The sequence below is a fragment of the Myripristis murdjan genome, chromosome 14 (assembly GCF_902150065.1).
Source record: "Myripristis murdjan chromosome 14, fMyrMur1.1, whole genome shotgun sequence".
In the NCBI taxonomy this organism is placed as follows: domain Eukaryota; kingdom Metazoa; phylum Chordata; class Actinopteri; order Holocentriformes; family Holocentridae; genus Myripristis; species Myripristis murdjan.
This window is the reverse complement of record NC_043993.1, coordinates 11378142-11404949: the sequence shown is the minus strand read 5'-3', so window position 1 is coordinate 11404949 and position 26808 is coordinate 11378142. Positions and strand designations below refer to the sequence as shown.

At 41.5% G+C, this 26808-nt stretch overlaps 1 protein-coding gene across 1 annotated transcript; it reads right to left on the bottom strand.

The window, feature by feature from the left end:
* Window positions 1-320: 320 nt before the first annotated feature.
* mcf2b (MCF.2 cell line derived transforming sequence b) lies at window positions 321-26138 on the bottom strand. Its single transcript, XM_030068761.1, has 26 exons — window positions 26085-26138; window positions 23480-23614; window positions 22230-22346; window positions 21256-21405; window positions 20961-21085; window positions 20246-20360; window positions 20030-20149; window positions 16903-17094; window positions 16575-16766; window positions 15386-15566; window positions 14699-14787; window positions 14461-14561; window positions 13259-13325; window positions 12960-13075; window positions 12790-12859; window positions 12501-12593; window positions 11987-12079; window positions 10653-10778; window positions 9222-9437; window positions 8960-9052; window positions 8729-8807; window positions 8316-8361; window positions 5505-5602; window positions 4860-4975; window positions 2666-2778; window positions 321-2508 (listed from the first exon to the last, which is right to left on the bottom strand). Exons 1-26 carry the CDS (start codon window positions 26133-26135, stop codon window positions 2427-2429), a joined length of 2976 nt encoding a protein of 991 aa, XP_029924621.1. The 5' UTR covers window positions 26136-26138; the 3' UTR covers window positions 321-2426.
* Window positions 26139-26808: the final 670 nt, after the last annotated feature.

Here is a 26808-nt window from a genome sequence, read left to right as displayed (position 1 = left end):
TATATCAGCTCAGCCATTTAGAACTTTGTTTTCAGTTATGATTTCTTGTGTTTTTCAATGTTTGTTTTGACTGTCTAATAAAATAGATTTAAAACACCTGTGTACATTTATCTATTCTATTCTTAAAATGATCTACTATCATTGTGCATCGTGCATCATTTCATAGCAGTCGTCAACTTATTTTATGCCATCTGCTACAGTTAATATGTAATTTCCTTTTTCCTGACTTTTTTGAAGCTCTAAACTAATCCTCTGACACTAAACCCGCCAGGAAAGAAATCACACCAGTCAAGCTGAGTCAAATCAATCTTGTGCTTATATTTGGGAAAATAATCATATACAGTATGCATTATAATACATTTAAACTTTCACAATAATTCCAAACATCCATAAAAGTGCAGAATGAGCAGAAGCAGCAAACACTAGTTTCTGGTCTCTTGGAAAAGACACATCTTGAAGAGACCAGTCTGGCTGAACAAAGGCAAAGTAAAAACCCATTCACCATGTTACAGCAAAATCAGTGTTGGGTGGATTACTCCAAAAATGTACTTACGGCTGATTAAGTATGAACGGAACATGAAAAAATATAATGAGTTACTTATTTTATTGCTGATTTTTTTTTAGATGATCACACTCATTTTGGATTGTCTGATCCTGATACTCAACTCGTATCAAATGGCTATTACATGTCACTAAAACATCTGATGAGTTCCAGGTGTACCTCACAATGATGTGAAAATTAGTGACACACTAAGTGACACACTTTTAAACATGTGGATGAGTATCAACATTTGACAACCCACCTAAATGCTATCATTTCGACTACTATCACACTTCTACTTATAAATGTTCAGTGTTTACAAATGGCTTTGGTGATCATGTAGTGCTGCCCTTCAGACAGAAACCCACTCATGACCACTTAACACGATTAATGAAAAATGTGCCCACCATTTGCAATATAAAAACACTTTCATATGGCCTTAGAATGTTTTGATCTTTCAAAAAACAGCTGCTGTAACATCCCGTTCTCATAACTTTAACCTTTCAGGCATTTTTACCAACAATTCATGAAGTAATACCACAATGTAACTGTAATCCTTCAAAAGACAACAATAAATGTTCTGGACCATTTACTGTCATTTTATTTTTGTAATTTTATTATGAGGATTACCTTTACAGTTGCTACCCAACACTGAGCATAGCTGCCTCGCTTGGTGTGAACCATAAATGCAGGCAGAGGTACAGCACCAGGGATGGGTTGTGCAAAGAGCCAGTAGTCCATGCAGAGCAGTGACGAAACAAAAACATAAAGCTTGCTTTGCCCTAGTGGTAGTTACAGCAGCAGCTGAGGAAGACCAGAGTGTGACAGAAGAGTTGCAGCACAATCACCAATCAAAGATTAGCAAAATCCCAAAGAAAAACAGAACAAAAACATAATTGCAGCAGCAGCAAAAGTTAATAGGCAAATCAACTTCCTCATGACGGAGCTCCTTCATAATTATGTATCAAAGCTTGCCACACTATCATCTGAGTTACAACAACCAGCTCCAGTAGGCAGCCAATCTAGCCCACACTGCAGCTATCACACACAAGTACTGCAGGAATCACCTCAGATAATTGCTCTGGGGAGCTGGGAAACAATACTGCAGCAGGACAGCAAGTGTGTCAAAGTGACACTTATACAGTGGATGCATCTGTAGCTGGTAGCTAGCTGCTGGACCATAATGATACATAATTGATTTAAATGCTGGATACTACCAGGTAAAGCTGCTAGCCACAGCAGCAGAGCAGGACAGTGTTATACAAAAGGAAGCCACAATAATTAGCGAAGTAGTTTGGCACATCAACTGTAATGATATGTTGGTAGGCCTACGCATGGTGTCTGTGACAATCACGGTGGTACTGGATAAGAAAATAGAGAACAATAAAACTTGACTCAAAGTCTTAACCAAAACGTCCACATGTATGAATAAAGACCCCGTTCCCATGTCTTCAATTCTAACCCCTAGTCCAAAAGATAATATTGTATAACTAGTGGAAAAGACAGTCTCTAGTATTGTGAGGTCCATGGTATGTAACTTGCATTGTTGCAGTCTTCTTAGGTTCGTTCTGCAGCTTGCAGCCTTCTGAGGTGGTAACGTCACGTTAGGGTAAAATGAAATTATGTTGTTTATGTCGTTGTGCTTCTATCTGACTGGTGGGTGAGTGTCCTGTCAGTCATTTGCCTGGTTTTGATTAAGAACTGAATGTACTATGTGTGTGTAAGATGTAGTGGTGTGTGTGTGTGTGTGTGTGTGTGTGTGTTCGTGTGTGTGCATGAGGGTCCCATTGAAATCAAGGCGAGGAGAGCCAACAATATGAGTAAGAAAACAGAAAGGAAACACATCACGGACACTTAATCACTCATCCTCTGTTCTGATTGGTTCTCAGCACGTCTCTCCCAGAATCCTGTACAGGTCCTCAGGCAGGACACGCCCTTCTTCACCACGACTTACATTCTTCACCATCCTGAAAAAACACACTCACACACACACACACACACACACACACACACACACACACACACACAGTTGCATCTTTACTATAACCTCTCACTAAATGAAGTTTCCTCCAGTTGTATGTTTGAAATTTTCAGAGGTCAACATTTTTGAGACAGGACTCTTACCACATTCCTGATGAATCCTCATGCAGCAGCTGGATGACATCACCGCAGTTAAAGATGATGTCATCAGTACTGGCCATGCTGCTCTCCACCATGACCCTGTACCTACCAGCCACCTGGATTGAGAGACAGACCAGTACAACAAAGGTTAACGGTATATTTATGTTGGTGTAGTGCATCTTTACACACTGGTTAGGCCCACACACATACTTTACCCACATAACAATTACTGCAATAATATTATTACATCAAATCACATATTGCGTGCATCTCCTAAAAGCCCAGCTTTTGTTTGCCACTTCGTCTCACAGATAACGGCTGGTTGTCAGCTGTTGTCCATCAAAATGAAACTCCCTGGTTCTGCAGGCAGGCATCTTTCACAATTTAAATTAGATTTGAAAAATCCTAAGTCACACCAGCCTTGTGCCTACATCAATAACAATTTGGACGATACAAATAAGGTTTAAGTCAGGGGAACAACACACAACAGAGAAAACAAACAAAAAAGTTGTGAAAAAGCATGTTATGTTATATTGTTTTGAAACCATTTAAACCAGTGTGTTTACAACAATTAATAATTAATTATAAATTAATTTCCTTGGTTCAAATGTAATGCTTGTTTCCAAGTCAAGAAGATAAAGGGATCAGATATATCACAGCCATTACTATGAATGCTAATGTAAGTTGGTGTACACCTCATACATTTAAGTGTATGTGTTGATGTTGTTTCGTGCATATTTTAACCCTCCTATTCTGTTCATTTTGGGCTAACACTCATGGGGTTCCCGGTCACATGTGACCGGTAACATTGTATTTGATTATAAATCCACTATGATACATATTATCACCTAATGTTGTGTTAGATCTTTTTATCAACTTCTGCTCTTGTGAAAATGACAAGTTTTGAACTTCTATTTGCTATGTATGTGCTGTAGGCCTAATTTACCTTAGATCATACCATTCGTTTTTTAGGGAAAAAAACATTATATAGATATTATTTTGACTATAACAAATACTCAGATGAAACATATTATAGTATTTATCACAGAGTACTTCATTTCAATGTTTTCCAAGGACACTGTTTTGAAAACATTTCAATTTTCTAAATAGTGGCAAAAAAATAGCATCTTTTGTGTTCCCGTCAGCATTGACCAGTATGATTTAGTTAGTCATCCTCATGACATTTTCACATGGAAGGTGACCTGTAAAGCCTCTGCCTCCTGTAAAGCCTGTACTGGCTCCTCCCCTGCTGGTCACTGTTAGGTCAAAGATGTCATCCAGAGCCTCACAGTATTTATCCTATAGCGCCACCTGACAGGTGTTGGCAGTTCCTGTGGTAGGTTCCCGTGGGGGTTGCCATAGAAGCCAAAAAGGGGCAAAGTTGTGAGTGTCTGTGTGTGTCTGTGTCCGTGTGTGTGTGTGTGTGTGTGTGTCTGTGTCTGTGTGTATATGTCTGTGTGTGTGTGTGCCTGCTCAAAGACACCTACATGTTGGGGTGTGGGAAAGAAGTGTGAGAGATACTTTCCCGTGGGGGTTGCCATGGAAGCCAGAAAGGGGTATAAGGTGTGTGTGTGTGTGTGTGTGTGTGTGTGTGTGTGTGTGTGTGTGTGTGTGTTCACACACATCTGTGTCTGCTCAAAGACACCTGCATGTTGGGGTGTGGGAAAGGAGTGTGGGAATGTGTTTAACTCTGTTTTATACACTAATTGTAGTCTTACCCATTCATTTCTAATGACCGGTCATTTGTGACCGGGAACACAATGGGTGTTTCCAAGTTAAATAAAACATTCAAAAATTAATAAAAATTCTCCAAATTTATTTTATGTGTTCAGATGCCATGTGTGAACAAAGTCATGGAACCTCAAGACAAACAGATGAAATTAACTGCATTTTTCGGAGAGAAAACTTGTCCTCCGGTCAGATTTGACCGCGAACACGACAGGAGGGTTAAATATCTTTTTTAGCATTTAGCATTTTAGCACCATCAAAGATTATTCACACAAATTATAAAGTCGATTATCATTAAATCACTATGGGACTAGCTGTATTTTAGAGGTGACTGGGCTTTGTAGAGCAGCTCCTGCTTTAAACTCATGATTTTACCAGTTTTTAAAGAGCAGCTGAAGGCGCAGTAACATGGCAGCCATTGCTCTGGTGGAGTAAATAAGAGAAGTCTCTTAATGAAGAAAAGTCTCACCAAGGGGGCAGGCTGATCCTCCTCATCTGAGTCTGACAGGTTGGAGAGGTCTGTCGCTGCACCCCAGTCCTCCAGACCCTCACAGATGGCCACTGAGTGGGCAGGGGCGGGCCAGCCTGCAGGTGACAGGCAGCCAGTGACTGACCGGACAATGCAGGGCTCCACTTTGTCATAACTGTGCACCTCTTTCATGATCTATATTTCCCTGTGAAACATTTGTTACTGTATGTTTTTAATACGAGTCTTTTTCACAGAAGTGTTGCAGCAGGGTAAACACAGGGTTTTTGCTCTTAGAATTATCAAAGGTATCAAAAGTAAGGAAAAAAAATACATATTTCATAAGTAGCCATTATTGTCTGTACAAGTGAACTGGCATGCTGAAATGAAACCAACCCAGTGTCAATGTTATAATCTACACTACACAACTATGTTCACCCTGCTAGGACACCTCTGTGAAAAAGGCCCATTAAAGTGATAATTCACAAGAGAGTTTTTTTTTTTGTTTTGTTTTTTTTAGGTAACCAGTCATTGCTGTTGTGTTTTTGAGCAACACATTCCCTAGAAATCATTAATTAAGTAATATAATGAGTAATATATCAAGTTATTATGTAAAGAAAGTTATGCTGCTCTATAGTTTTAACTCACTGCGTCGAGGTGAGCGGACCACTGGGTCTGAGAGGGCGGGGCTTGTGTGTATTGACTCCTCCCCCCGGAGCCTATAGGAGTGGCTTGTTGCTGTGGAGCTGTGAGGAACATGGAAACACGCTGAGCAGCCCGCCACCGACGCTCCGCCCCACGACACACACACCCCCGACACACTGCACCCCGTCACCATGGGAACAAGACATGACAACAACATACAAACAAACATACAACAAACAAAAACAACAACAACAACATTCACGGTGTCACAAAAACAAGCTCATACATCGTCCACATTCTGTAAGTAATTCCAGCATTCCAGTTAAATCACAAGTGCATACATTGTAGCGTCCAGTTTCCATGGCTGTTTGATTTCATAGAGCAAAAAGCAAACGTATCAAGAGTTGCTACAATATATGAAAATATTATGTTGTGTACACAGTATTCACATTCAGTACCAGGGCTGGATCAAAGAGTACTTGCAAATAATCCACAGCATTTTGTTCAACGTGCTCCATGTAGAGGATGGGTGGAGTCTGACCCACGGTACCACTTGTAATAAGTGCCAGAACATGTAGGCAATCACAATATAGTTTCTTTTAAATTAATGAACAACTTGAGCACCCAGGGGGTATTTCACCAAACAGGATTAGCCAGTTAGCCAGACACCTCCAAAAGTATTATCTTCTGATTTTTTATTAGTACTTATCAACATGGATGATTGAATTATAGTCCTAAGCCCGAGTTGTGTTTTACAGATTCAAATAACTATCACACGTAACTTTTAAGCAGCTATCTGGCTTACTTTCTGTCCTGTTTTGTTGAAATACAACCCTGATACTGCCTCAGTTGTCATGTTGTGGTAAACTGCACCCATCTTCTAAACCAAGTAGAAACATTTGTCAATACTGTTTGACCCAGGTTTGTGTTATGAACATATAATCATTCAAAATCTCATACAAGTGACAGACATTCTCCATATCCCAGCCTCTCTCTGCTGGTGAGTATAATAAAGCGCCACAACACAATCATGTATCAAATGTTCCATATATTTGAGTATATATGAGTTTGAGCTTTGTTTGATTCTTAGTGGTGGTAACCTCTAAGGATATTCAAGTGTTAGATATGCACACTGGTACTGCTGACCTGAGGTTTTTCATATATTTGAAACAAAGTAAAACGATTCCGTGCTAAAGTCCATGATATTCTTACATGTTTGTGTTGTGGCACTCAGGAGACTCAGCCAGTCAAGAGTGAGAATCAGTCATAACATGCCAGCATGCCAGTAGCAAATGTTACACCATTATATCCGAGAAATAACACATACACACAGTCCTATGAAGCTAAATGACTGATGAAACTGCAGAGAGCCAGGAGCTTCAATGCCTACAAAGCATCAGACCAACACCTTTTTCATGTAACAAAACCTCTGAGTTCACCCCATTAACTTATGCTGACTTACAAAGGAAACACAGGCTTTAGACACATGCGGCGCAGGTGTGAAGTTGGCGTAATGTCTTACATTCAGGGCTAGTGTACATGTCACACTGATGTAGCACTCAATCGTAGATGTTCATACATTCATCTATTAGAAGATAACACTGCTTTTATAGTTTTCTCCTTCAAACCCGCTGGCATCTGCACTCATTTATTACTGCACTCTTTCAGCAATGTTTAAATAATTACCATAAACTGATTCAAGAAGGTAGCCAAGACCTTAGGGCTTAGTAAATGTTTCTTAATACCTGTTCTTGGGACTTTGAGTCCTGCTATTTTTTTATTTTAGCTATTTAATCAGGAACTTATTTATATCTGAGGTGCCAGGTGACTGTAATTAACTATCTGACAGGACAGAAAACAAGCAGTGCTCGGGGCTCCTGTGGACTGGGTTTGAGAACCACTGCTATTGGGAAATCTTCCAGTGTCTGTGTCAAGGGCCTTTGAGCAGACGCAGCACCGAGCGCTCTCCATGGTGCTGAAACTTGGCACCATTTGCAACTGTAGACAACGAGTGTAAAGGTTCACCTTTATTCTTTGATTTGGATTTGATTTGGATTTTTAGCCAGCAGTTTCATATGTTCAGTTTGGTTTTGGAAAAAAAAAAAAAAAAAACTCAAAATTTTTATTATTATTTTTTCTTTTTTCTTTTTTTTGAAAGACCACCTGTCACCATGAGAGGTGTCAGTTGGTTGGCGTTTGGATCAAGAGCATATCTCAAAATGTATTTCGTCGATTGCCATAAGATTTGGTAATAACATTCATGTGAGAGGATGGAACCTGTCAATTTTGGTGACCCTATGACCTAAAAAAAGTAGACCGGGATTTTGCAAGTCTTTTGCAATGGTTGTACAGGTTGTACACCTCTTACTACAGATATCTTTTGAGGCACTCCTCCAGCATTCAGACACATCTGTTTATGCCAAGTGTTGCACAGATGCTCCAAGAAGGCATTGTAAGCACTGGTTATTCATGATAATGGCAACTTACACACACACACACACACACTCATCAATTCACTTACACATATCTCATTCCTACATAAAGACAACATGAGGCTCTACTACAAGAGAACAAAACGACAATGAAGGGCCACTTGATTCTCAATTAAGTCATTTCAAGAATGCAATTTTCAATACACTCTACTCTATAAAAAAAGGATAAACGACTATGACCAGATCCGTATATGTCTTTAAGACGTTTTCAAGTTTTGCGTTTCTTTCTGAACTGACTGAATTGAAAGTGAGGCGACCCGTTTCCAGCACACATCAGGAGGTGAGGAAGTGACACAGATGGAGGTCATGCAGGGAGCATCACCTGTCAGAGAGAGGAGCATCTGACAGAGGAAGGGAAGGAGCCTCATCTGAGAGAGAGCACACAGAGTTAAAATTCAAGTAAGCTGAAACATGCAAGAGATTAATCCTCCTCGACCTTTCACATGGATGCTCACACATCTACCATTTCTAACTAAAATAGTTACGGGAAGCAGAAAGAGCTACTTTGGCAGACAAGGCAACATTAGCGGTGAAGGACATCGCTTACAGATAACAAACGGGTTCACTACCAGATTAGCATGTAATATTCATTCACTTTGACAAATTAAATCCAAATAAGTTCATAACTTAGACAAAAGAAAGAACTGGAAAAAAAACGGAGAGTGTAACCACACAACAAACAAACAAACAAACAAACAAAAGGCAGTGGAGATAAGTAGAAATAGTAGTAGAGACCGTTGCGCAGTTTCTGCTGGTTGGTAAGAATTTTACGAATCTCCGTCAGCCAAGAAACTTTCACCTCCACTGTGGGAGCCTAAACAAACAAGCAAACACATGTGCACACACACACACACACACACACACACACATTCACAGAGCACAGCACAGAGCAAGACAATCGTGTGTGTGAGAAAAAGTCAAAGGCACAAAGAATGACTGAGTGTAGGGACACAAAAAAGAAAGCACCTGAACGATGTACACCTCTTCCCTGCCGCTGTACCAGATCTCAAACTTCTTCACATCTCCTTTCACATTTTCTGTGATTCCTACTGCACTCATCTACAGACAGAGAGAAAGGTCATCACTGTCCGTAACTCATCACAATCCACTGATTTCATTGATTATTATTGCTGAATATGTATTGCTAACATAATCATTCCTAATTATAACCAAAGCTGGTGGTACACTGAGAGTACTATGTGGGACAAGATGATTTTCATATCCTTACTCTGAGGCAGTGTTTGAAGCTATAGGATGGCGTCCTGTCAAGTGTGTCCTCGTCTCTGCGCTTGCAGAAGAGCAGTGCGTGTTCGTAGAGGAAGAGATGTCTCTGCATGGGTTTAAACCTGGCCAGCTCCTTCATGCGCACCGCCGCTCGCTTATGGCTGATCCACACGCTGAAGCCTCCCTGCAACACCACTCGGCCCAGCTGGCTCAGGTCACCCTGAGAGGCAGACAGGTGGACAGACAGGTAGGGCGACAGCATGCTCCAACAAGCACACATAAACCCATGGAGAAATGGGAAAATGTCTCACAGTGTAAAACTGCATAACAAACACAAAGTACAGTCATACTGCATCCCTATATATGTGATAAGCTACCCACTATGTAGCAACATCAGTCTGCATTCTGCATTCTGCATTCCTCACTCCCTCCAGATTTCACAGGTATACAGTGAACAAAACTGCTTCATTTCTCAGATTTTATTATGTAATGTGAAGCCTTTTGCAGTGTATTTTTAGAAACTGATAGAAATCACATAGAAATGGTGATAAAGTGGTGTAGAGAAGTGGCATAAAGTAGAGATGCCACACTATGGGATTAGACTACTTTCAAAAGGAAGAAAGAGTAATGTATTTAGCACTCGTCTTTTAAGTTACAGAAAATAATTTTAGGGTTTTAGTTTTCATAAATATAGATTTATAACCTTCAGTACAAGTGCAGCAGCAGGTATAATTACTCCATCTGAGTTTTTCAGGAACATAAAATCTCAGCCTCACAAGCCAGACCAGTTTGTCCTGACTGACCAACTTGTGATCAATCGTGTTGACAGATGAAATGAGTTTGATTTAAAAAGTTAGTTTGACTTTGGTGTGCATTTTGTTAAGTCAGCAATACATAAATACTTGATGATAAATACAACGATAAATAGATGATAAATAAAAACTATAACTTTATGCAGATTAAAAGGAAAACATTGAAGAGCGAAAAACTTTGCTGAACTTTCATATACTTGCTATTCGTAATTGTCATCTCAGTTCTCCTTCATCCCCTCCTTCTATGAAATTCCACTGCAGAGTCAAGCTTCATATTTTAAGATCATCAAGGTGGCCATACTTTGATGATACATGTTTGACTGGATCATTTTAGTTGAAAAAGTTGATGACTGGCCAAAAACACAAATGCTCAGTAAAGAATGTGTGTTGTTGATTTGGCTATTAAATGCAGGGGAAAAAATGTGTTGGTTCTGCAAAATTGTAAGTTCTGACAAATGGTTTGGACAAATTTAATGAGCATGAACTTTTGCGATGACAAAATCACAAATTCTGGGAGGGACTGACGCCTGATCCCTCCTGATTTGTGGCTGTACAGTGAAGTGACCGGGATCTTGGTATCCAGTCAGTTTTACCAGGCATTTATTGATTTGACTGGATAGTACCTGATATCCAGTGATGGCTATCTGATGCATGGAGTCGTTGACGGCCTTGAGCAGCTCCAGCATGGAGTGTAGCGCCTCCTGGAGTTCACAGCGGTACTGGTCCTCTGTACAGTGCTTCAGCAGCTCCTACACAGCGACAAAGACAAAAGCTGACAGGTCATCATTTTAAATTTTATCTAATCTGGTCTATCTAGATGTCTGCCCGGCTGCATATCTGTTTGTAAGCCTAAATGGCCGTCTGCCTGTCTGTTTAACTGTCTGCACATCTTCACATCTGTTTTTGTCTGGCTAAGTGGTCTTCTGCCTCTGTGTTGAGTTGTCAATTTGTCTGTCTGCCAGTTTAAGATGTCCCCCTGTTCCTATGTGAGTGTGTTTATCCGTCTGTCAGTGTGCCTGCCTTGTTGTTTGTCAAAAATTGTGTCTGTTTGTCCCTAACTGCCTCCCTCCATGCATCCTTTCTTCAATCCATCTGCATCCATCCTACTTCAAGGGGTAATTTTTCAACAGCTTGCAAAGAGATGAGATGTTTCCACTTGTCGGTGTGGTATATCTCCCTTTCCAGTTTGAAATAAAAAGAAACAGCAACACATTTATTTATTTCATTTGTTGAAACTTATAATAAACATATAAAAAACGTGTTGGGGGTAATGCCTTTCAAAGAAATGTGTTAGGAGCAGAGTACTCATATTACTTTTTTGCGGTTATTAGTAACCCAGAGTATTAGTTTTTCAATTCAAGAAAATATTTACTTTGGTACTTTTTCAAATAAGCAAGCTGTGGCTTGACATTTTTATCCTGATTCTTTTGTTTACACAAAAATAAATTAAAATAAAACCCCTGACCCTTGTTTCTGCATGTTGTATTCAATAATTTAATGAGCTGTAGAAAGAAAACTGTGTCTGTCATTCGTCTCATTATACTGCGGAGTTAATTACGGGCCATAGACATGGGCTAAGCAATACACTGACTCATGTCGATGGCCAGTGAGAATAATCAACACATGAAAGGCCTCGCAAAGGACTTCCATTTTTAGTAACACATTTTTCTACAGTGGACTCCACTACAGAGAAATGTACGAATAAAAAAGTTCACCACTTCAGTTTCAACCACATCAACAAAGAAGCTAGGGCATCTAGTTTCTTGTCAAAGCTGACGTAACTGCTTTTAATTCATTTTTTGATACCAATTAATTAGCATTGGAAAAATAAAGTTTTCAATGTTGGAACAGAACTCATAATTTAAAGTTAAAAAAATAGTTTTTGTTCAACAATCCACTTGGTAAAGACATTTATAAAAAATGTTTTAAAAAATATGAGCTCTCAGATGAACAAAACCTTGAGTAGCAGCTGGTACTTGGTGAGGCGCTGGACTGGTTTCAGTAGGTAAGAGTCCAGACCCAATTTATGGTCCAGCTTCTTCTGGCACTCCTGGGAGAGAGAGAAAAGGGGGGAAGAGAGAGAGAGAGAGAGAGAGAGGGAGAGGCAGAGAGAGTGAGAGAGAGAAGAAAAAGAAGAAGAAGAAGAAGAAGAGACAGATATTATTTTGGCATGTTACTGTAAAAAATAAACTCTTAAAACAACAATTAGACAATATGACAGCTAATAAAAACTGCATTTTCATCCTATGATGAGAATATAAAAACACTATAATTGTTCATTCTGTGCTGACACTTAAACAAGCTAACATATGAACTATGATGTAATGGTAATAATGGTAGGTTATTACCATTATTATAATAATGGTAATGCTTGAGGTGCTGTGTCTGCTCCTCCAGGTGTGTGGTGAATTATCTGGAGGGAAACACTGCTATGCACACATGCAAAATTTGAAATTTGTAAACCACAGTACCTGAAAAAAGGGCGAATCAGAGCACTGTCTCCATAGCAACTCAGAGCGAGGCTTATTTTGGCAGTAGCGCTCGTACACCTGGAACTTCTCCTTCTACAAACGCACACACACACACACACACACACACACACACACACACACACACAGACACACACAGAATTAAGATACTGGATGTTGCAACTTTCTTCACATAAAGTCAAAGTATTGCCTCTCACCTCTTGCTGCACCCTCTAATCCCTCCCTCCCACAGTTCTTTACCAGCCCTGTCTCACCCCCCACATCTCCTTACCCGCTGCAGGAAGCAGGCCCCCACCCTCTCTGGCGTCTCCAGGCAACCCTGCAGATCTTGGAGGAAGATCCTGGATGGAGATTCCAAGAAGGAAATGAAAGGATGAATGGATTGGAGGGGGAAAAGATAGCATGCCAGTGAGTGTGCATGTGTGTATGTGTGTGTCTTGCCTGCTATGGAACTGGTAAATCTCCGGCATGTTGCCAAACAGAACGTCCTTCTGGCTGCAAAGAGCTGAGGGAAGAAGACTGGACATGGCTGGGTCCTCCATTTCTGCCCTGTAGCCCTGATTAGTGAACACAGGGGAGAACAAGGAGAATGGGACAAGAGGAGAAGAGATACAGTGTCTTTGTATCTGTCAGACCCTACAGAGGAAGAGAATGTCAATCAGTTTGCTGGAAGCGCTAAGAGACTTCTTCGTCCAACGGTTTCAGCAGCAGCATCTGCATTATCGTAGGTGTTAACTCACCAGCAGGACCGAGAGCAACTCATCCACATAGATCCTCTCTGTCGCTATCAACTCCTTCATAATATGGCTGGAGAGAGGGAGACAGAGAAACACATGGACAAATAAGAGAAAAAATATCCAACCCTGAAAAGGCTTGTACATGAGGTCTAAACATTAGGACTGGAAGATATATTGTTATTATATCAGTACCATGATATTAGATAATATAAAGCCTGGGATTTTAAGATGTCATATTATCATGATATGACATGTGTTGTCTTGCTGTTGTGTTCATCTTTTCTTTGGTTTTAAAGGCTGCATTGCAGCAAAGGGACTTAATAGACTGTCGCAGCTGTCCCTTTATTTGCCTTTACTTGCTTGGTCATCATATCCACATTACTAATGACCGTTTATCAAAAATCACTCATGTAAATATTTTGTGAAAGCACCAGCAATTACTGCTACAGTACTGTCACAATATCCGTACTGATGTATTTGGTGAAAGGCATCATGTTTAACAGGGAGGGATTGGGAGTGCTACACTGAACAAGTGAAAACAACCAGGTGCTCTAACAGTGTCATCCTGGATCATCAAAGATGCCATGCTTTTTTTAGATTAAGATTTTTGACATTTGCTAAGATAGTTTTGAGGATACTATAGTAATATAAGCAGTTATTGCATCTCTTAGATGAACACAGGCGGATACTATAATTCGCGATCATCATGTGCCCACTGTGTCCAGGAAATGCACCTGCATGGGCACGAGTGACCAAACATTCTGGTTTCAGAATGATGAAGGATAAAAGGTTGTCAGTATTAGGACAGCATTATGCATTATGACACTGAGAATCTGTATAACAAAGATGGGAGATGATGATCATTTTTAGACAAAGCATTAAATATAACACTATTACACTACACTTTTAAGAAGCTGTAAAGCCAAAATTCTTCTAGACGTTTGATTGGAAGTGCTGGGGTGCAGCATGAACTGCTGTATGTTTTTGTTTTCAGTCTTAAATTCAGAGACCCAGAAGCAAACAGGTCACACCATGATCTGTTGCATTCTATGCTTTGTTTTTTCTTCCACCTTGAATAAAATAAAAATAAAGAGAGAGTATGGATTCAGGGTCAGCGCAGCGATATAAAAACTGTCAAACAAAAATATGACACCTTATAAGTGAACTGAATTTTTCCCTAGTTGGAGATGAGGAGCTTGGCATACCGTGTGACCTGCTCGGGGTTATCTTCTGCCTCAGAGTCAGTGTCGGGGGCCGGGCCGTACAGACAGCTGCGGTTGCCCTGGTAATCGTGCATCACCTCGATCTGACAAAACACCAACCAATGACAGGGTAGCTCGGTCAGCTAGGGCAAAATAATGATACAAATCCCTCCAGTCTGACAAACTCTCTCACACGCACACACACTCATGCACACACACAAATGCATGCACAGACACACACCTTGCGTTGGCTGTTATTTCTTCGGGAGGCTCTCTTGCCAGGAAGCAGGTCAAAGGAGAACTTGGAGTTCAAGACATTAAAGTCCACACCTGAAGAGAGAATCACACACACACACACACACACACACACACACACACACACACACAAATATAAATATGATAGAGGAGAGGGCAAAAGAAATGTGAGCAAAAGCCTGGAGGATAAATGTAAGAACTACTTATATAGGATATATTTACTGTGCTATGCTTTGGGAAAAAATGAGAATTTTTCACAGAAGAAGAAACACACACAAAAGCTATACAGAATCCAAATATGAAAAAATACACAGCAATAAATCTGAGTGAAATCAGTTCTGTCAGTGCAATGACATTTCACTTGTTTCCAGATTTTTTTGAATCAAGAAGCATTAAGAGGCATAAATCTCAAGATGTGTTCTATTTAGCAGAATTATTCCTCCTCACTGGAAGATTTTTTAAAAACTTTTAAGGACAATAAGATTTCAAGACTGAATAGAAAGTGAATGCCACATTATTTTTAGGATGTTAATAAATGTATGCACCTCTGAATCAGACTACAATGAGATTTTTGTTTCGTGAGAAGAGCTTTGTGCTGTGCTTGGAAAAGAAAAGAGGATGGAATGGATTGTAATGTTCATGGGGGGAGAGGGAGGGTTTGAGAGGCCCGTACCATGTTTAGGGGAGAAGAGGGGTGACTTGCAGCGTTGTGAGGTCTGGTCGGGCTCAGGCCTCGGGGCCACCAGCTGGATGGGTCGGACCTGGATGTCTGCCAGCTTCCTCAGACACTGCTCTCTGTTCCTGATCATGGACTGGACTGAGCTCAGCTTCTCCGTTACCATGGAAATTTGGGACTTGGGAAGAAAGAAAGAAAGAAAGAAAGAAAGAAAGAAAGAAGGAAAGCATAGATACAAAGACCAGTTAGATGAATGATTATAAAGGCCCTCATGCTGAACACATAAAACCCTTGGCAGTTTTGAAAGCCGCAAGCATAAAGACAGCTTTCCCAGAACGTGGGACCTGACAACAATCTAAACACCAACAGAGGCAGACGACCAGACTCATCTGGCTCCGCTTCACCTCTCAAGGAACTCAGCTCTGACTGCCTGCTGCAGCCTTCTGCTCTTGAAATCAACCCACAAATCTTAGTGCTTGATCAGGACCCCTGCAGATGTTGGGTTGTAAATATCTAGGTTGTTTGATATCATCGGGGCGGCTCGGATCAGTCTGCAAAGCACAATGGGGAGTGAAGATTAAATCGGTAAACCCCTCACACCATGAACCATCAGTCTCAACCGAGCCTCTGATTTCCTCTCCAGCTGTCAGGATGGGAAATCTGGTGTAAACTGGCCTGATAATCCTTGAGTGTGCCCACAGCCTTAGGAGGGCTGACGGCCAGAATAAAATGTTGCCATTTCGCATTGCTGTAAACCAACAAATACGTTCAAATGTCAATGTCAGCTTCATCAGAATCCAGTCAGGAGCTGGACCTGGGTCAGACACTATCTGCAACTAGCTGTTTACTGCAGCGGTTTACCACATCAGAGCAGTTTAGATTAGAAATGCATTGATTCAGTCCTGGGTATCACACTGAAGCACATCCATGTTATCATTGTCAAATTTAGGCTCTAAGCCAGGCTAATCACAGCAAATGTGACCTTTCTATCACTGACAAATATTACTAGCCATCTTAAAAATGTTTTGAGAAGGCTACCTATACACTCTAGTATTCATTGCACTGTCCTGTGTGTAAGTGGATTAAAACCACGGGGAGCGGGTGGCAGTGAACTACGGCCCTGAGGAGTGAGCTGAGCTGTGAGCTGAGCTGTGGGTTGGTATCAGTAGAGGTAGAGGTTCTTCACCTGCAGCTGCGGGGTGAGTATGGCTTCAAACTCCAGGCTCAGAGTGTCCTGGCTGTTTTTCAGGTAGGAGGGCGCCCTCTCCTGGTGACAGCTAAGGCACTGCAGAGCCTCCTGTGCTCCCTCTTTAGTCTGGAACCTGTCCACCATCTGGCTCGCCAGCAGGTAAGCACCCTCATCGCACCACCGCAGGGCCTCCATGCACACACACACACACACACACACACACACACACACACAGTTATCAATTCTTGTGACATGTCTACATCTGTGTGTATGCGCGTATTCTGCATGTGTGTGTGTGTGTGTGTGTGTGTGTGTGAGCTTCTACCTCTTCAAGACGCAGCAGCAGGTCCTTTGCTCGAGTGAGTGAGGCTCTCTTGGCGCGTATGGAGGTGGTGAGAACATCACAGTGATGTCGCAGCTCGTTGCAGCGCTGGATGATGAGCGCCAGGGCGTAGTGGTGGTTGGCCGCCAACTGGTGGCCATGCAGGATCACCACCTGAGCACGACCCATCTCCTCCTGAACATTTGAAAAAGTAACACCAACTCCAATGTCATCACCACTAGGACACAACTAAACACTTTTTAAAATTGGTAGTGCTGAATAAAACTCATTATTTAAATGAAGTAAAATAACGATCTCACCATAGATAGCAGTAAAGTGATAGTAGTTAAACATCTCATAACCATAATATATGATTTTGGAATGGAAACCATAAATATCATCATAATATTGCAGTTAGTTACAATGGATAGCAGTTATATTAAAACAGTGAGGAAAAAAAATCACATTTCATATACTCCCTGGAGCCATGTCAGACTGTTACTCAATGGATGTGTCCAATCTGCATGTGTAAATTGAACACTGCACAGACTCTGAGTCTCTGCTCCCACTGGTTATCTGCGGGCAACATTCATCCAAAAATAGATTCTCAAAGTGTATGGGAATCACGAGTTTCCATGCTAATCATTACAGCGGGGAAGCAGCTGAAAAACACGCAGCACAGCAGCTGAGATACAGAAAAACTGATAATTAGACTATTATCAAATGGTTTATAATTATGTGGGGAAATTCTTTAGAAAGCAGAGGTGTGTGTGACCTTCAGTAACCTGCGGATCCATGAAAGCATCTCATATGGCATTCTCTCCATTATATAGAGTCACCTGTTGCATTATAACATCAGGAAATCATTACCACATTTATTTTGAGACACTATTATCCCTCCTTAAAAAAATACAAATAAGATTGGCAGCATTTACTGGCCTCTTCACTGCCTTCTGCATTGTGTGATAAATCTGATGGACTGCTTTACAGCACAAAACAGGAAAAGGGCGCTGTCCCTTTTGCACAGAGTTGAAGTTGTCATAGTTTCACGGTGGAACGAGTACAGGGCAAATGGAGAAATCACTTCCAACATCTTTACAACATCCCTTCTGGTAAAACAATTAAGAAAACAAACCCATGTCGAGCCACAAAAGGGAGGGGGAGGATGGATAAAAAGCAACATCGTCTGTGTGACAAAATCTTACCAAGATTATTTGTCTTATTTCAAGTCAAAAATGTCTTATTCCTAGTCAAAATATCTCATTACACTTAAAATAAGACATGATCACCTCAGAAGTAACTTGTTTTTAGACAACTGTCTCTTGTTTCAAGTGAAAATTTGCTTGAAACAAGTTAAAATCTGCTTGTTTCATTGGCAAAATTTGTTTCTTGTTTCTAGCTAATTTTCAAGTGAATTTTCACTTGAAACAAGTGAAAATTGTCTACAAACAATTTACTTCTGAGGTGATCATGTCTTATTTTAAGTGTAATGAGATATTTTGACTAGAAATAAGACATTTATGGCTTGAAATAAGAAAAATAATCTTGCTAAGATTTTGCGTTTTTGCAGTGATTGTGTCATGATCCATCCTCCATGACCTTCTGTATGCCTGCTGTGAGAGTGTGTTTATGGTTTATTTCAGCATTCCAGTATGTGTGACTGTGTGCTCGATGTGTTCTTGTTCTTTTCAATCCGCCTGCCTGTTTCCCCTCCCTGCTTGTGTCTCTCTCTCTCCTCTGTACTCCCTCACTCTCTCACTCTACCTGCTTGCCTGCTACTTTACACACCTTATCTATATCCTGCATTCACACCCCTGCCAGCCATCAGCTCATCACGCCCTGCACTACAAGCATCAAACATTTAGTCTCTTGTGGAGCTACACATGGTTTGTTGTAGATCCACGCCTCTAGCCATGTTTGACCTACAGTTATTGCCTGTGAGTCTTCTTTAGTTCTAGTCATGCAACACCTGTCTCTGTCTCTACAGTTCATCCGTCAGCCAGCCCGCTTTGTCCTCTCTCCAAGTCCACCGGTCAGCTCATTCAACCTGGACCCACCTGCCAGGATTTCACCCACCGCCACCACAGCCTGCACTCCAGCCTGCCTTTGTCTCATCAACTTTTCATTATTCAAATAAAACCTTTGTTAACCCCTTACAGCCCACCTGGTCTGCTCTTGGATTCAGCCTGCATATGTGACATTGTGTGACATTGAGAAGCGCTCACATAAACAATACCATACACCAACTTGGTCTCATTGTTTACAGTAATTCTACAAATGAATCCAAGGTAATTTGACAATTATACACTGACAAAGGCAAAATGAGCAGGATTTTCCTAAAAAAAAAAAAAAAAAAAAAAAAATGTATAGGCTCACATAAAAGTAATCCCTCTCAATCATCCCTTATGATCCACTAGAAGTGTGTGTATCTGCAGAGGCCCTGCCCTCTGCCTGGTAAGCTCAGGATGTTTTCTGGGTCAACCTTTGGGTGTGTAGCTCCCAGCCAATAACAGCACGCAGTGCCATGCCAACAGCACAACATCCAACAGGAGGCTACGAAAAGTGAAGACATGGGAAAAAAGCAAATCTAGTCAGGCGAAACACCGAGCGTACAAAGCTTGTTCCTCAGGTTGGCCTTCACCCACTGGCAAATGATGAGGATGAAGTGTCGTGGTGTTGGCCTGTTTTCTGGTGGACAGGTAGGTGCCGACGGGCCATTTTTTCCTGAGACTGCACTGGAATGTTTTCCGTTGGCCAAATTTGAATGTTGTGTTCACAAACTCATTCTGCCGGTAAGAATGTTAAATGTAGTGCCTTTAAAACTTGTCTCTTAGTGAACGATGTGACATTTCATCATCAGTCTGATTTCTAATCCTGCTTATGAGTCAAGAGACATCTGAATGAATGAATGAATGAATGAATACTTTATTTCGAACATGTGCGACTAACACAAGAAGTAAATTGAAAAATCAAACAAGCAAACAAAGCCCATGAGAATAGTCAAAACAACAATAATAATATGAACCCAACATGTCCGAAAAGGAGTAGGATGAAGCATAAGCTTATTTAAACCCCTTCTCCACTACTCAATTACTATCAGTCTCCCCAAACATACATATTTACATCTGACCTGAGCGTGGCTGTCCAGCATCTCCAGGTCTTTCAGCAGCTGCTCTGTTTGAACCACCGTGGACCCCACGGAGGGAATCTCCTTCTCCTGGTCAGAGAGCCTCTCCAGCAACTCGTCCATCTACAAACACACACACACCCAGTAAATCGTCACAGCAGTGTGACTTCAGGTCAGGGGTAATGTGAGAGACAGAGACACAGAGTCCGCTCAGTGTACCTGCTGGAAATTGATCTCATAGCGGAGCAGCTGGAGGTACTGCTGCAGTTTCAGGTGGTGTTTTTCAAAGAAGCCATCGAACGCCTCCTCCATGTCTCTGAGCTGGGCCAGGAGCCTGCATATACACAAACACACCGCCTCAACAGACTGACGTTTTGGGTCCACTCTCTTGCTACTATGCATATGCAACACCCCAGTGACTACGAGGCTACACTACAGGTCATCCATTTTCTTCAAGTACAGTTGTCTGCTTTATTTTTGGGATATTTTAGAAATTTAAATCCTAATTCTCTCAAAAGTTCCAGCTTTTCCTATAAATAACAGTTAAGAGAAATTATTCTGTGAAAAGCAATAGAGAATGCATACTTTCACTGATGTATAACATTTGCTCCCCAAATGATTTAGATTGAGCACACATGTTCGCTCAAAATGAAGCAAAACAGATTCTGACTATACATCGGCAAGGGAAGGATTCAACTAATGACATGTTCTGTCAGTGTATCTTTGTTTTTTCCAAGGGGTCACTGTGATGGAAGTGAGTTTCTAAATTGAGCTACCTGGTTATATAAAGGTTTAATGAGACAGGTTAAACAGCGTCGACCTGAGTATCAGTTTTCTGTGATCCCACAACCCTTTATCTATCCATCCATTTTAAGGAACACTGGCAATTCCCTGTGCAAAAAAGCAAAAACTCTCAGTTTTTTCTCCCCCATACCTCTGCACTGTGTCCATGTCAGCTTGTATGTCTCTCTCCTCCACTCCATCTCTCCTGGAGGCCTTTGCAGTTTCCAGGTTGGACTGCAGAATGCGCCCCTCCTTCAGCACACTCCGAATGTCATCCTGGAACATCAACACAGTGTTAAACACACAGATGCATTCATGCAGCCACACTCAAACCCAAACTGCAACACATCTGTGCAAAGACATGCATGTGCATAAACAGAGAAGCACAGAGAGAGAAAAGAAAGAGAAAAGCAGAGGTAGAGAGACAAAACCAGATAGGTGAGAACCTTCATTTGTCGGTATCGATGTGTGTGTGAGTGCAACAGGAACTCAATGGCATTAGCTTCATCGGGAAGCTCAGTCTCAGACAGCTCTGACCCAAAGCCCTGCAGCAGCTGGGCTATCTCCTTCACTGTCACCGCAAAGCTCTCAATGGCCTGCAAACACACACATACACACACACACACACACACACACATACACACGCACACACATAAACAAGCATGACATGCACATCTAATTCATGTGGGTTTGACAAGTTCATTACTCTTATCCTAATTCTTTAGTACAAAGACAGTTTTAATCCCTTTAGGCAGCTTAATTTTATCCATAGAACAAAATGAAACTAGTGCATTAGAAGAAATTACTAAGATTCAGCAGATAACTGAGATAGAATGAGCCACTTCATAAACCAAGACAGACGCAAAGGTTTATGGAGTAAAGGGACAAATCCCTTACCTATAGAATTATATTTTTATCCAAAGCCCAAGAGCACCTTCATATTTTAGTGTGGCTGAATCCAGATGGGAACATGGCTTACATGCTTAGTGCTAACAGCAAGATCTACCAATGGGGCTAAATTGCATACATCCAAATATTGCATTACTATTCCCTTTGCAATATTACAGCATTTTTAAGCTTGCCATGTGCTGATGTTAGTAAGAGACTGTGGGATTTTCATGAGGTCCCTGCTGAGCTGTGCATGTCTGAAATGCCCTTAGTTGTAACTAAGTAAAAACTCACTGATTGTTGGCCTTTTTCATTGCACGTAAAATTAATTCTTCACAGATGATGTAACATTACTGTGGCAGACTTTGCTAAGTATAGGTTGACAGTATTGACAGTTGCTAAGCTGTAGTAAACTCTTGTTGGTGGCACTCACAGCTGGCGAGCATGTAACTAGCACTACCCTGGTTTTCACTTATTCATGTTGCATAAACCGCCATAGTCTGACAGCCTGAGCGGCATTGAGGCTGTATACCGTGCGAAGGACGATCCAGTCACTATGGCAATACTGCACTGTTCCAGTGAAGTCTGAGGTCAGGTGGTGTTCGTCGATGTAGCGGAGCAGATCACCCACTGAACGCAGCATCACCACCTAGAACAGAAGGCACAACACGTCTGTAGCAGCCGGGGGCAAATCTATGTTGCCATAGATATTCCCTAAAAGTTTTTTTATTATTATGATTATTTCTTATATACAATTTTCAAACATTACACCATTGTGCTACTTTGGAGGGAACATGGGATTGTGTATGTTGCTAATGGTTAATGTTGTGTATGTTGCTAATGCTGTTCTTGCAAATGCAAATGCAAACTTTGTTAATGTTTGGTAATGTAATTAAAAAACAGAGTATCTTTGGAAGCAGCTTGACAATAGACACCATTTCAGATATTATTTACTGAACATACTGTATACCATCTGATTATGCAACATTAACATTAAAAGTTTTTCTCACCCAGCAGCAGCCGTCCTACTAGAAAATGGAGAAGCTTATTCTACTGTGTTGGTACTTTTAGCAAATTCATGGCTCCAAGAATACAACAACATATTTCAGCTTGGCATTAATTGGCTTTAATCGGCAGCCATAAAATGTGTAAAATGTTTGGGAAGAACATTTAGGAAATTGTTCAAAAATCATATTGCTATCAGTTTTACAGACTATATACAGCGATTGTGATATGATTCAATATTTTAGTAGGAATGGTAATTGTTGCATTTTCATTTTCACTGAAACCCCTATTGAAATGATGGTGTGATTTTACCAGGATCTGTACCAAAAAAAAACAAAAAAAAAACAAACATGTTTTCTTACATCTGGAAAATATAATTTGTAGGCCAAGGCATCTCTGTAGCACCATAATACTTTATTTACAACAAAATTATTAAAAAATAACCTCTACTGCAGTTTGGATATTACACTTGGCCTTATTGCAATTTTGATTCTGTTTCAATTAACTGTTCGACCCTAGTTCAAAACCAGCTATTAGGCTGAATTATCAGTGAATCATCATAGTGAAGAGAACAGAAGAGAATCTACCGACATGCGGAGGAAGAAAGTGTTTTCTATATTTAAAGATAGTGTGATGCTCATCACTGTAAAGAAACTCCAGCAGCTTGCACTGAAATGAACCGGACATATATGGGACAAAGCAGAACACTCAAATTTCCTTTCTCCTCTCCTCACTTTTCTGATCACTCATCCCTCCTTCTCCACAAACCCTTCTCACCGGCATCTTTAACATGAAGTCATCCTGGCTGAAGCGGAAGCCCAGGTCGGTGCTGGAGGTGGGACTGGGGGCGGGGCTTAGCAGGCTGGAGGGGCGGAGAACCAGGACCAAGTGCAGGTTGCCTGGAAATGAGGTCTGGAAGAGAAAGAAGTGAAGCAGAGAGGAGGAGGGGAGGCGAGAAAAGGAAAAAGGCATGATTCATCTCTATTTTGTTTAGGTACCACTACGATGCCCATATTTAGGCTACATTAGGCATGATTAGGCCCAATAAATGAGAAGACAGGAGAATAAAGATAATGTGGTGAAGGAGACAAGAACGAAGCAGGAACAAAAGCAGGAAAATAGAAGGAACTGGAAAGAAAAGAGGGGAGAGGAGAGGAGAGAGGAGGATCTGTGACCAAACTGTGACCTCCAGTCAGGGATCAAGGCAACCATCAATATCAAATGAAAATCAGTGACATTTTCAGGAAATTATTCTTTTTTTTTTTTTTACCTTACAACCCCAATCTGCATATAGCGTCCACTCTTTACGATGCATGTGATCTGTGTCAAATATGATTTATATCAAAAAAGAGTAAACCGTTATGCTGTATATAAAAATGGGTACTAACTGCCTTTAACTGGGTTTACCTTCCACCACATCCCTGGGTAGGACAAGACAGGGAATAAGAGGCATTGAGCCAGTCCGTCAGGAAGGTTGACAGGTGACCTATGTTGTTCACCAGCCCCCTCAGACGCTCCAGCAGTCAACCTCAGCTGTCTGGAATCCACCAAATCCCTACCACAGCATCAGCATCCCTCACTGTCAATCTCTTTAGCAGTCTTCGGCTCTCTTCAGCACTTCAGCTGCTCTGACAGTCAGCTCCTCTGCCTGCTTCTCCTGTCTCATCGCTGTTTGCTAAACCCCCTCTCCCGTTTCTATCAATCCGCTTTCCCCCGGCTGGCTTTGTTTTTCTTTTCACCGACAAACACAAACCTCCCCTGTCCTTCCTACTGTTAACACCATCGCTCCTGTCAAGATATGAGTTGGGAAATATAAATGCAAACTTGTCGAATCCACCAGTTCTTAGATTCAATTATTCCTTTTGGTCATGCCTACTTTCATTCTTTTCTTTCTCTCCCTCCCTTTAAGTCCTCTGCATTTCTACCCATCTGCTTGTGGCTTGTCTGTCTGTCTCTGTGGTTTTCAATCACATGCTATCATAACCCAGGAGTATGCAGGTTTTTGTGGCTTCATGGCATACAGGTTTTGAGCAGGACTGAAGCCCACTGATGTGTCTTATTAGTCCCAGCTTGTTCAAAGTCTTTCAAAACTATAAGTCAAGCAAAGACCCACCAATCATTTGGTAAAGGACTCCTGACCAAGTAAGTCAGGTGGTGATGAGTCATCAGTCATGTGGTAGTAGACAACAAATCACATAAGCTACCAGTCATGCTGAATGCACACCTTTTCTCAATCTTCTCCATCTCCTCAACTTAACACACCTCTCCTCCCCATCTCATCCTAGTCAATGCACAATACTAGCTGTGTGTGTGCAGAGCAGATAACTTGGCTTAATACCAGTCATAAATCAGATCCTTACACTTCAATAACAACTTCTGAGGTGCCATGGTGGTTGTGCAAACTAGTATGCTTCATGGGGAAAGTGTCTGTGTTGTGCTGAATCTGCTGCCATACTACTTTCTCCTCTTTTCCTGCGCTGAGTCCCCACTCTCCTGTGAAAAAAAAAAAAAAAAAAAATCTGCCCCAGTTGGTAGATTTGCTGTCCATTCTGAAAAAAAAAAAACACAATGCTACAAGATGGCCACAGATGTTTCCTAAGAGGGTTGAAATCTGGGCTAGGATGTTAAGCAAAACACTAATTAGGATCTCATCCGGGACCGGCTTTCTGCATGTGTCCAGAGATGTTGTAATGGCTTTTAGACCTTTGCCTCCAGAGACTGCATGCTGCCCTGACACAGGTTTCTCTCCTATTTCCTCCCCTGTGCAATATTATTCTTTTGTCCTAATGTGCAAATAAAATACACAAACAAAATATTTGTTTACTTAGCTGTGCCTACAAACTCAGGCTTGATATTTATGCACATCTGCAGACTTGTGAGCGGATTTGCATTCCATGCTAACTGCATTTCAATTTAGAGAAGCATCCAATATTTATGAGAATAGTCTCAACTGTACATAGAACAGGAACACACTGCACTCAGATATGATAGACTCCAATAGCATGCTGATATAACCTATTGCAGTTATGCACCTGCAGCTGCTGTCCAAATACAGGAAACACACACACATACACACACAAACACACACACACAGGTTTGTCATTGGCCTGTCCTGGTCCCGTACACCTATCATTACGCTGGCCTCTAAACCACTTCAGTCCCTGCTACACTGGAACAAATGCACACGAAATTTTAAGTATTTATGTTTGCTGCAGTTTGCATTGCCCCGAGCACACATCCCAACGCCATGCCGCAGTACTAGACAGTCTAAAGAGGAGCTCGCCTGCCTCTCTCCTCATCCCTCTTTGCCTCCTCTCTCTGCTGCAGTATCCTCGCCGCCCCGTTTGAAACCTCCCACTTCCCACCTCCCGGCGCTGCTTACCGCGGCCCGGCGGAGACGGGGGAACCCCCGCAGCGGGTTGGACTCCGCCATGGCTTTACTGTTTCCCTCTCCTCTCCGCTGGCCGCCGCGCAACTCCCGGCCCGGTAAGTCTGCAGCGGGACGTGGTGTCGGGAGCGAGCAGCCGCAGCGATGGCACGGTAAAGCCACACTGCAGTGACCGGGCGGGCCGAGCGGGGAGCAGCGCGCTGAGTCCACACCTCGGCAGCCGTACTTCTCCTCTGTACCAGGATGGGGGGGCGCTACCTGACGTCAACCCCAAAACAAGTTGGCTCATTCGCTGCACCTTATGAAATACACACACAATACACATCACAAGGCATCTAACGTGGTTTAGAGTTTAAAATTCGTCTCAGTGTTTTCTAATCAAGAGAAAATATATTTTCACATCATAAGCGATGTAAATACATTTGTTAGAAAAAATAGCATGTGTCAAGAATTTTATTGATAGGCCTATAGTTAAAGGTGCTGAATACAAGCAAAATAGCTGAAACAAGTGAAACTACAGAAAAATCTCCATCTATTAGGCTGCATAACCGAATCTTCCCTTGAAACAAGCTGATAAAACATATTAATAAACTAAACGACATTTTTTAAGAGGACACACCCGAACGAGAATTTAATAATTTGTTGTCCTGACAGCATGCGATGCATGCTCACAGTCAACTAGGTGAATTCTCCAGCCCCATATATAACAGGTGTGAAA

Coding starts and splice junctions, on each gene's coding strand:
- mcf2b (XM_030068761.1), bottom strand. CDS start 26,135: ATGGCGGAGTCCAACCCGCTGCGGGGGTTCCCCCGTCTCCGCCGGGCC. Junction 22,347..23,479: donor ACTTCATGTTAAAGATGCCG/GTGAGAAGGGTT, acceptor CTTCTGTTCTAG/GTGGTGATGCTGCGTTCAGT. Junction 10,779..11,986: donor AGTACCAGCTGCTACTCAAG/GTTTTGTTCATC, acceptor GTCGCTGTGTAG/GAGCTGCTGAAGCACTGTAC.